At 30.0% G+C, this 11,638-nt stretch overlaps 2 protein-coding genes across 2 annotated transcripts; both read right to left on the reverse strand.

Moving 5' to 3' along the window:
• Nucleotides 1-795: 795 nt before the first annotated feature.
• LOC102609689 (cytosolic sulfotransferase 6-like) lies at nt 796-8,387 on the reverse strand. The gene is made up of 3 exons (XM_052435713.1): nt 8,327-8,387; nt 2,111-2,225; nt 796-1,486 (listed from the first exon to the last, which is right to left on the reverse strand). The coding sequence occupies exons 1-3, from the start codon at nt 8,385-8,387 to the stop codon at nt 964-966; spliced, it is 699 nt and encodes a 232-aa protein (XP_052291673.1). The 3' UTR covers nt 796-963.
• A 1,310-nt stretch (nt 8,388-9,697) lies between these two features.
• Nucleotides 9,698-10,494, reverse strand: LOC107178167 (olee1-like protein). The gene is made up of 2 exons (XM_015533031.2): nt 10,142-10,494; nt 9,698-10,052 (listed from the first exon to the last, which is right to left on the reverse strand). The coding sequence occupies exons 1-2, from the start codon at nt 10,305-10,307 to the stop codon at nt 9,727-9,729; spliced, it is 492 nt and encodes a 163-aa protein (XP_015388517.1). The 5' UTR covers nt 10,308-10,494; the 3' UTR covers nt 9,698-9,726.
• Between the last annotated feature and the right edge of the window lie 1,144 nt (nt 10,495-11,638).

An 11,638-nucleotide genomic window follows, 5' to 3' on the forward strand; every position in this document is an offset into this window, starting at 1 on the left:
TTTATTAAAAGTGGCACGTGGCATGATATAAGAGGACATAAGATGCAATTTCATATCCAAAAATTATTAAATTATGTAAAAAAAATACATAATAGATATAATTGAAAAATTTTAGAAAATTTTAGGGTTTGCTTGATCATTTTGCCAACCTTAGGGCTGTGGCTACCATTTTCCCTAAATGAATATATATAATTAAAATATAGAAATTCTCAAAGTGTAGATGCCTAAATGTAGATTTCATATGAATTTGCTATTATAATAGTTAGCTGAACATAAATATTGTAATGCCATATGGTGTAAAAATAAATTCACATGAAATTCGTATTTAGGCATCCGCACCTAAGAAGCTCTAATATACATATAGAGAGAGAGAAAAAAAAGGTTTCCAATCCAAGATTCTCAATCATAATTAATTAATTATTATACGGGATAGTATGTAAATAATTATATGAAATCTTTTCTATGTGTAGAGGGGTCATGATTGAACCCATATTCATGTGTAATTTAATTTCCAGACAGAAATAAGTACCAAATCCGTAGACTTTTTTTTGTCAATTTGGATACCAATTTGGCAAACAAATTTTTACTGTTTTACATGTTTGATGAACGGGGAATGGTTGCACTCGTACTATCTTTATCTGATCATTGGATTCGTTTGATAGATATATGATTGTTATTTCAAGCATAGATCAACTAAATCAGGATCGAATTTGAATGCAAGTAGATTGAAGCATGGCAGATTGGGGAAGGAACATATTTGCATACCTAACCGCTCAGGAAAACATGATCACAACATATTCAACACAGAAGATTTATTCAGAATTCAATGAAAGCAAAGAAAAAAAAATCGAAACTCGCTTACAAATATGAAGAAACAAAGATTGAAACATATCAAAACAAGCTTAACCCGAAAACATGATTAAAGCCAACGGTGGATTGGAACATGATCACCTTCACTCAATATTATTTCTGTGGTTCCTCCAATGATGTTTTAAAGGTCAGACCAGAACCAACGAACTTTTCTTCCACAATTTTCTGCAGACGTTGAGACATTGAAGGGGTTAAATAATTTTTCCAATCCCCAACTTCACCTTTCCTTAAGAAGAGAGAATTTTTAGTCCCTGTTGCGTTGACGCTACCACTTTTGATGACTTCCAAATTTTTGATGTTATCTAAACTGCAAAGTTTGGCGATTTCTTGTACCACACCTTGCGTGACTTCATCTTCAGAGAAAGGACATCCCAAGAAATCGGCCATTCTCTTAATGTAAAAGGTACCATCTTCTTTGAGGTCTTCATATTTCAAGAACAGTATCTTATCAGATTGTTCTTTGTTGGCTTTCCAATAACCCAACACATGATCCCAAAAGGGTCCAAAACTTTGGATTCCCTTACAAGTCCTCTCGAAAGCTTCATCTAGATCAAGATGAGAGTTGTTGCGTCTCGCTATGAATTGCCATTCTGAGATGAATTGGTCCAAAGGGTTCCTGCAAATGTACACAATTCGACAATTAGAACTCAGAATGGAACTTGGTAGTGAAGCATATGGTACATGCGTTGAAAACATCCTTCTTGTCGAACTCGAAAAGCATTCAAGATCCAGAGATTGGTTATTATTGTGATAGAGGTTAAACTCAACGAAAGGTATAAGATGATGAGGGGAGTAAGCAAGGGGCTATTTTCAATTGCATAACGTGAACGGTTCACAATGGAAAATGTAAGGGTCTTGAGCCAAGCGGTGCCTGATTTCCGATAAGGGACCAGTATTATATCACTTTCTTCTGCTTGGAAGTGCTTTTGGAAGGAGATAACACCATTAATGGCTATGGATGGGCACCAAAATGCTTGGTATTGAAAAAGATCAAAACCAGTGCAGATTTTCACTTTTGGAAGCTGAGTCAAGAACAATTCTTGATCCTCTTTGGCCTTCTCTTCTGCTGTAGCCGAAGAATTTTTAGAATTTTCCATGGAAAAATTTGGTACTGTAACTAAGGGAAAAGGACTTAGATTAATTCTCAGGACTCAGGAGTAAAAGACAAAAAATGCAGAGAAAGAACCGTTTAAGGAATGAGCAAAGCGTTGAAAATGAAACTGAGAAAGGACTTATTTACCCAAAACTGAAACAATTTGGGCAATATCGGAATGCAGATAAAAATGTGGAAGTTTTCTCATATTTTACACAAGAAACATTTTGCAACTGTTGTGCTGCATTTGTTTCTTCTTCAACTAAAACTTATGCTAAGCTAAACGATCCCATAAGTATTTATAGCAAGAGAACTCGTACGGATATTAATTTCATCAATACTAATTATTAGTCAGATTCTACCCTTGCCATCAGCTATCCTTGGAAATCACATTCGACAATGAAAAAGAAAGTAGCTTTATCCACGTATAAAAAATTGAAATGTAGTTATCAATGGTGCTGGCCAAAAACTTCAATATCAATAGTGGGATAAAAAAGAACCATTGAACGAGATCCAATGGTTCATAAACTCAGTGGTAGTCCTAAACACTTAAATTAGAGGAGTCTTAATTAAAAAAATTAATTTAATTTAGAATACTTAATTTTTTTCTACTACTAAATTAAACACATTTAATTAAGTTACCCAAACTTTAATTTAATTAGGGATATTTATTTATTTATTTTTACTTTTCACTTGAACACATTTAAAATCTCAAAAATTTAACTTCTACCCTTACCATCACCTATCATTGAAAAGCACATTCAATAATGAAACAGAAGATGGCTTCATGCACATGTAAAAAGCTGAAACCTAATGATCAATGGTGCTAGGCTAAAACTTCAGTATCAATGGTGGGATAAAAGAACCCTTGAATGAGATCATATGGCTCATAGTCAGTGACAAACTTAGACACTTAAATTAAAGAGTGCTTAATTCAAAAAATTTTAATTTTACTTGGATAATTTTTTTACTATTCACTTAAAAACATTTTAATTCTTAAAAATTCAAATTTCATCCTTATTATCAGCTGTAATTGAAAAGCACATTCAATAATAAAAAAGAAGATAACATCATGCACATGTAAAAAGTTGAAATGTAGTTACTAATTGTGCTAGCCTAAAACTTCAGTGTCAATAGTACAATAAAAGTGTACCATTGAATGAGATCAAATGGCTCATAATTAGTGATAGATCTAAGCACTTAAATTAGAGGGGATTAATTGAAAAATCTTTAATTTAATTTGAATACTTAATTTTTTTTACTTTTGCTTAAACACATTTAAAGTCTCAAAAATTTAAATTCCACACTTAACATCAACTGTTATTGAAAAGCATATACAATTTTTTTTTAAAAAAAAAAAAAAAGATAACTTCATGCACATGTAAAAGGTTGAAATGTAATTATTAATATGCTGGTTGAAAATTTCAATATCAGTATTGACATTAAAGTGAACTATTAAATGAGATCAAATCGTTCATAACTAGTGGCTGATCTAGACATTTAAGTTAAGAGGGTTTAACTCAACAAAAAAATAGTTTAAGTTGGGGTACTTAATTTTCTTTTTTTGTTCACTTAAGCACATTTAAAGTATCAAAAATTCAAATTCTATCCTTACCATCAATTATCATTGAAAAGAACATTCAATAATGAAAAAGAAGATAGTTTCATGCACATGTAAGAGCATCATCAAAAGGTTCTTCAAATAAGATTTTATTACTCATTTGAAGAGCCACATCCACATTTGAGGCTCCAAAAGACACTCTAATTAAAATTCTTCAAATAAAAAATGATTCACTCTCTTCAAATTTGGAGAGTTGCTTTTTCCCTCTTCAATTTATATTTTATTACTTTTCACGGGAGAAAGAGAGAGAAATACTTTAATTGCTTTCGACTTTTCCTTTAAAAAAAGTAATTATTTAATTAAAATAAGATTAACTTATTTATACTTGAAAATTCTTTTGGAGAATAATATATTTGTTTACTCTTCTATTTGCCATATAGATAAGCAAATAGATATTTGAATAATAAAATTTAAAAAGACTTTTGAAGATGCTCTAAAATGTTGAAACATAGACTACATAATTATTAATGATGGTGGGGTAAAACTTCAGTATCAATAATAGGATAAAAAGTGAATCATTGAATGAGTCCAAATGATTCAAAGTCAATAGTAGACCCAGACACTTGAATTGGTGGGCACTAAATTCAAAAAAATTATTTTAATTCAAGATACTTAACTTTTTTTTTAGGGTTTAGCTATGTTGGAGTAGTTTTAAGGTAGAACACACTTTCATAACCACACGATGAAAGTTATAATAAATTTTTTATTATTTATCACTTTCTGTGTGTGGTTGAGATTAGTGCTCTACCGTAGATTTGCTCCAATATAGTCATTTCCTTTTTTTTAATGTTCACTTAAACACATTTAAAGTCTCAAAAATTCAAATTCTACCCTTACGATCAACTATTATTGAAAAGCACATGTAAAATGTTGAAACATAGTTATTAATTGTGCTTGCCTAAACTTTAGTGTCAATAGTTCGATAAAGAGGTGCCATGGAATGAGATCAAATCATTCATAGTTAGTGGTGGATCTAGTCACTTAAACTAGGGAGGCTTACTCCAAAAAAAAAATTATTAAATTTGGAATACTTAAATTTTTTATTTTTACCGTTTACTTAAACATGTCTAAAGTCTCAAAAATTCAAATTCTACATTTAACATCAACTACTATTGAAAAGCATATTCAATAATAATAATAAAAAAAGGATAGCTTCATGAATATATAAAAAGGTTAAATGTAATTATTAATGGTGTTGATCTAAAATTACAATATTGGGATAAAAGTGAACTATTAAATGAGATCAAATGGTTCTTAGTTAATGGCGGACCCAAACATTTAAATTAGGGGGGATTTAATTCAAAAAATGTTAATTTACTTTGGGATACTCAAATTTTTTTACTGTTTACTTAAACACATTTAAAATCTCAAAATTTCAAATTCTACCCATACTGTTAATTACCGTTGAAAAGCAAATTTGATAATGAAAAAGAAGATAGCTTCATGCACTTGTAGAAACCTGAAACATAGTTATCAATGGTGGTGGACTAAAACTTCAGTATCAATAGTGGGATAAAAGTGAACCATTGAACAATGATTTAAAGTCAATTACGGACTCAAACACTCAAATTAGGAGTGCTGAATTGAAAAAAAAAACTTAATTTAATTTAGGATACTTAATTTTTTTACTATTCACTTTAACACATTTAATGTCTCAAAATTCAAATTCTATCCTTACCATCAACTATCGTTGAAAGCACATTCAATAATAAATAAATAAAAATAAAAAGCTAAAATATAGTTATTAATGGTGTTGGCCTAAAAGTTTAGTATCAATAGTGGAATAGAAAGTGAACTATTGAATGAAATCAAATGGTTCGTAATCAATGGCAGACCCAGACACTTAAATTAGGAAGGGAGTTTAATTATTAAAAAAATTTAATTTAATTTGGGTTGTTAAATTATTTTTACTATTCACTTAAACACATTTAATTAAGTATCATAAATTTTGATTAATTTGGGATACTTAACTTTTTTACTGTTCATTTAAACACATTTACTGTCTCACAAATTCAAATTCTATAATTTTCTTTTAAATTTTAAAAAAATGATTGTAATATATTATTTATTTTCAACGATAGAGCTCATTATGGCTATATTTGTGAAAATATCATTCTGTAAATAATCTCCACAAAACATCTAAAAACATTATATGGCTATTGAGATTTTAACCAAATTTTCAAAACCATTTAATTGTACTTTTACCACTAAACTATAAGTAATTTTTTGGTAAGGTGCCCAAATTATTTTTATTGAATTCTTTTACAATGAGCTTGGAGCACATTGAAAAAAAAAATATTGGCCTAAAAGAAATTGAAGGCAACTGGGTTGACCCCATGTTATTATGGTAGTTAATCAAAATTAACTAAAATATTAAAATTTATTAGGTAAAAAGAGTTTTTTTCAATTAAAGAAGATTAGATTGAGATATTTGACTAATTAACTAAAATTGAGAACCCACTAGAAGATTAGATTGAGATATTTGACTAATTAACTAAAATTGAGAACCCACTAAAATATATCTTTTTATGTGAGAGTAATCTAAAAAATTACAACTTCTTTAATTTTCTCTATTCAAATATAAATAAAATAAGTTATACTAATATGCTGCAATATTATATTTGCATTAGAGATTACATGCATAAATTCATGCTCATATGTTAATTCCTTCGTAATTTTATTCCAAATGCGTTAATATATTAGCATAAGTTTCTTGATGCATCACTCATGATTAATTTATATTAAGTTTTTAAATTACAGTATCTAAAAATAAATTCTATTTAGTATTCATATAGTTAACGTTTAAAAAAAATACAAGTAAAAATTGGGAAAAGGTTTTAAATAAAAAAATTATATTTCAATTTATAAAAATTATTTTCACGAGATTAGTATTTCTATACTACAAAGAAATTTTTTAAAAAATCTACAAATAATTACAAGAATAATTTTCATTTAAAGGTTAAAAAGATAAGGAATGTACCTATTACCCATATAATTAATTAATTTTAATTCATTAAAATCATGGGTGGAGATCATGACCCATAAAAGCAATGGAGAATAAAAAAAAATCATTATTAATCTTGTAAAAAGTTATACGGTATTTTCTCAATAATTCATTTAATGATTGATCCGTGACATTAAAGAGCTGGACCACAAAGCTTTTCTGATCAAATAATTGTGTTGTGACGTTAAAGAGTGTGACCACCTGTCCTGTTCCCCTGGAGAATCAAACACACTGCCAGGAATAGCTGGAAAGGCAGCCCTGCCGACTACGTCCGAGAGATTTGGCTGTTTAAAAAATCTTGGGGTTTGGTCATCCCGAAAATGAGATTCATCCGAGAACAGAGAAGCATATCACCTACTGCACCGCACACCCCGATGGTATCACTCGATGGACTCCTAAAGCTTTACTTGCTCTGAGGCAGCGGAGGTTAATTATCTCCCTGATTTGTTTGGACTTGCAGTGCTCTGAGACTAAATGCATATACAGTCTCCAGGAATTTCTTTAAATGGGTGGCTACACGCCTCTGCAGCGGTTCTTGCTAAGAAAAAGTGAGACACATCACATAAAGGCATGAACTGTGTCGTATAGGACACCATGAATAAACTTAGTTTGGTCCCCAAAAATGAAAATTAACAAAGAAGAAAATTCCTAGTACAGTGAATAAAGTGATAACATATTCAAAGCTGATAATTGTATTAATTCCTTTTATAATTAAGTCAGAATGATATATTCATTTCTAGAGATGGCAATAGGGAGGGGAGGGGACCGACGTCTCCAATCTCTTTCTCGATATTTTACATATATTCTCGTCCTCTCCCCATCCTCATTAGAATTATTTGAGGGGATCCTTATCCCTGTCCTCAAATAATAAGATTGGATCCTCAATGAGTCCTCAATCCTTGAATAACTAATATTTTTTTAAATTTATATTCTGAACTTGATTTAATTATATTAAAATAAAAAATTTAAATCAAAGTAAGGTTTGACAATATATCTTACACTAACATTAATCCATTACAAAAATCACACTACAAAATAGAAATCATCAGAATAATTATCTTCGTCAATCTTCATAATCCTATAATAAAAAGAAATTACTTTTATATCAATAATGAAATAAATGAAATGGGTATAGACACTCAAATTAATATTTTTAATAAAAATATTTACTCTTTTATATCAATAATGAAATAAATGAAATGGATATAGACACTAAAATTAATATTTTTAATAAATCATTTATTCTTGCACCTCATGCTCCTCCTGTTCTTTTTCGAGGAATGTGACAAAATGATAAATAACATCAAGTTTCAAATCGAAAATAATAAAAACAATATAAGTAACATGACTCATAATCTAAAACAATTTTGGACCAAGGCCTTTAGAATAAGGTCTGGTCGAATAGTAATTCAGGATTACAAGTAGGCTTGAAATTTTTATACCATATTTGTATAAATATTTTGATATCTGTTATTTATACTAATATTTAATATTTTATAATTTAAATTTCATTATTCATTTATTAATAGTTCTAAAAAATAAAAATTAAATTAAAACTTAATACGAGGAAATAGGGAAATGGTTAGGGAATAAGGATTTCACTTCATCCTTGTCCCTTCTCTGAATAAGAAATTGGATAAAAAATTATCCCCATCCATTCCCTGAATAAGAAATTTAGTATAAAATTGTCTTGATACCCTCCCTAAATAAGAAATTTGGTATAAGATTGTCCTCATACCCTCTCCGAATAAGGAAAATCCCCAAGAGTCTCCGTCCCCATGGAGATTTTTGTCATCCATATCTATTTCTACATTAAATTAGTACTTATCCATTTTTTTTTATAAGTAATGTTAAACAACATTAACAGAAAAAATACATTGTAATTTTATAGGGTAATTTAGCGCCAGTCCCCAGTCGTTTCAATATTTTGCACTGCGCCTCACATCTTTCGACCATGTGCACCACGCCCCCATTACCGTCCAAAAATCAATTAATTCCAACTGTTGAGGCTCTTATTAATCTAAAAGAACATACTACATTACTACCCCTAGTTTGAATTGCATAGAGTATGTAAGCACTAAAATACCCCTTACAACTTATAAAATTTACCTCAAAAAATAAAAATTAATTATAATAATATCTGTTTTTATATTTTTTAAATTATATTGAAACAATTTTTTCTTATTTCATTATTATAACGAAATTGTAAAACCAGTCAACTTAAAAAATGAGAGACAAAGCATGATTCCAAAGGGAAAGAAGAAAATCAAACACAAAGTCATCAGTAGATTACAAATAATTCCAATAATCCCACCAAAACAAACAAAACCCAACAATAAAGGAATCCTAAGCTAATTATACCAAACCCTTGCTGTAAATTTCACTGTAAAATTCCGTTACAGAAGAAACCCAAACCAAGAAAATTTAACAAAAAGAAACAAAAAAACAAAAACCCTAAAACTGAAGATATCAAACCCTAAATTAAATTATAGAGGGGGCGGGGGCGCGGCAGCTTCAAGCAGTGGCGTTGGCGGTTTCGTGCAGCAGTGGAGGTGGCGGTTTCGAGCGGTGGCAGATCCCCCAACATTTTGTTATTGTCGATTCAAGACGACGACATATCACACTGGCAGGCAGCGGCAGTGAAAGGATAAAAGAGAAAGAAAAAAGAAAAGAGAGAAAAAAAGGAGAGTAAGAAGAAAAAGACGTGAAGAAGAAGAAGAGAAAGAAAAGATAATAAAAAAATGACGGAAAAAAAGTTTTTTCTTTTAATTATCATTTTACCCTTTTTTCCCGATTAAGTTAACGGTAGGTTGATAGAACGGGGGCGCGGTGCACATGATCGAAAGATGTGGGTGCGGTGTGTAAAAGATTGAAACAACTGGGGGATGAGGCTAAATTACTCAATTTTATACAAGGGACTAGAGTTAACCTTATTCTATTCTACTTTTAACTAATGTTAACTTTTCTAGTAAAGTTAAATCAATGATCAAATTGTGTTCCCTTGACGGTATCAAAACTATTTATGTCACGAAATATGTTAATTTGAAGAAAAAATTATAATTATGAAATTATATAAAAAAAATATTGTTAAGTTGGCAAAATCCGATGAATTAATCAATCAATACATCGATGACTTAATTAACCATGAATGAACATTTCTTCAAGAACTTTAGCGCACTCGGGCAAGGATTCCTTCTTCATGAAGCCAAGATCATTGGCATAGCGAATCAGCTCAGGATCGGATCCAACAGAGGGGGTGAGATCAATCCTAGCACTGCTGAGTCCGTCGGCAACGATCTCGCTGCATTCCGGTTTAGGGCTCTTGACCAAACGAACTTGGCATAATTTAGCATGACAACCCTCGATAGGTATCTTATAAGTACCGGACTGGTCACTCACAACCTCGCGAGAGTACACAACTTCCCCGCCCTCACTTTCCTTGCATTCCAAGGCAACGGTTGCCCCTGCATTTTAAGAATAGCACCGATTATTGCTACTTGTACATGATGTTGTAGCTGAAATGATGCGTACACTAATATTAATTGTGAATTACCTGCAATGTAATCACTGAGCTCGGTCTTGTACTTGACGCGGCACGAGTCACAATACACCAAACCTTCAACGGTCTTTGGATCTTTTGCGGCAAGGGCGAAGCTGAGGAGGGAGGTGAAGCATAGAGCTGTGGCAACAACGGCCACAAGCTTCATTGATTTTGCCATTTCTATTGGGGTGAAGAGGGGTGGCTGCTAGGAGGTGCCATTTTATATGAAAATAATGTACATGTATAGGGGTTGTATTTTTTAGCGGCATTTACTGATTCCTTTCTATTTTTAAGGTTTCTGATGTTCTCGAGGAGAAAGACCCGCTCAACATTATTTATTTTCTTCAAATGTTTTCGGAGGAGTAAATTTGGATCATAAATATCTTTATGAACACCTGTAGGACATTTCTTATTTTCTCCATCTCTGCATAATTAGAATAGGCCATAAGGTATCTTTGTACAATCCACTACCGTTAAATAAATGAATGTTATAGAAATTATATTAAGATACATTTAAATATGCAACACACCCTCGATCAAAAGTTTTCTACAATTTTTTTAGTTAAAATATTTAAAAGAAAATCAACCTCATCACAACTAAACTCTTAATTCTAATGAAGTGAGAGGTGTCTATCATCAATGTCATTCAAAATTTTAATAATGATGAACCAAACTGGAAATTTATCTTAGTTTTAATAATAAATCTTTATTTTTAAACGACACTAATTGTCTAATTCAAATTCACTCATAGGTAATGATTTCCATGATATCCATTTAGTTAAAAAATATTATTTTTTAAATTAAGCAAAGCATCAATCGAAATTAAGGGCCTACAGGAGATTGTTTTTGGGAGATTCAAAAGTGACTTAAAAAAGTTAAAGTTGATTTTGGTGTTTAGACAAATTTCTTTAGAAATTACTTTTGGTAAAATCATCTTATCCTACAGTGGATTTTGAAAAATAAAAAAGATGAAGCTTTTTAAAATTTAATTTTAAAAATCACTTTTATACTTAATAAAATTTCATATATATTCTCATATATATTATAAAAATCTAAAATTATCCTTATTAATTAAGAAATAAAATTATATTTCAAGAGATTATTATTATTATTACTACTAATTATATTGTGATAATAAAATAAAATAAAATATTTATCTTAGTTATCAATTATTATATGACACAATAAAAAATATGCAATGTACATGTTTATAAATGTTTAAATGAATTTTATTCAATATTATTTTTAATTTAGTTATTTATATTCTTACAATAATTTAACAGTAAGATTTACCAAATGTATATGATTACTTTTAAAACTCACAACACTTTTAAGAATAAATTTTATCAAACGTTTAATTGATTCTCTTCACAACTAATTATTTCTAAGCACAGATAATAGTAATTATTTTAAAAGTTACAACATTATCAATATGATCTTAAATCTTTTCGTACTAATAAGAAATATCGAATACTAAAGAAATTAAAGAAAGAAAAAGGAAAATGATAG

The sequence above is a fragment of the Citrus sinensis genome, chromosome 3 (genome assembly GCF_022201045.2).
Source record: "Citrus sinensis cultivar Valencia sweet orange chromosome 3, DVS_A1.0, whole genome shotgun sequence".
NCBI classification, from domain to species: domain Eukaryota; kingdom Viridiplantae; phylum Streptophyta; class Magnoliopsida; order Sapindales; family Rutaceae; genus Citrus; species Citrus sinensis.

What these genes read in the sequence shown, in the direction of transcription:
- LOC102609689 (XM_052435713.1), bottom strand. Translation starts at nt 8,387, where the DNA reads ATGGATGACAAAAATCTCCATGGGGACGGAGACTCTTGGGGATTTTCC. An exon ending in ATTTTCCTTATTCGGAGAGG is followed by an intron (nt 2,226 to 8,326) that starts GTATGAGGACAA and finishes CATAAGTTTTAG; the next exon opens with TTGAAGAAGAAACAAATGCA. An exon ending in CCAAATTGTTTCAGTTTTGG is followed by an intron (nt 1,487 to 2,110) that starts GTAAATAAGTCC and finishes GTACATTTGCAG; the next exon opens with GAACCCTTTGGACCAATTCA.
- LOC107178167 (XM_015533031.2), bottom strand. Translation starts at nt 10,307, where the DNA reads ATGGCAAAATCAATGAAGCTTGTGGCCGTTGTTGCCACAGCTCTATGC. An exon ending in GCTCAGTGATTACATTGCAG is followed by an intron (nt 10,053 to 10,141) that starts GTAATTCACAAT and finishes CTTAAAATGCAG; the next exon opens with GGGCAACCGTTGCCTTGGAA.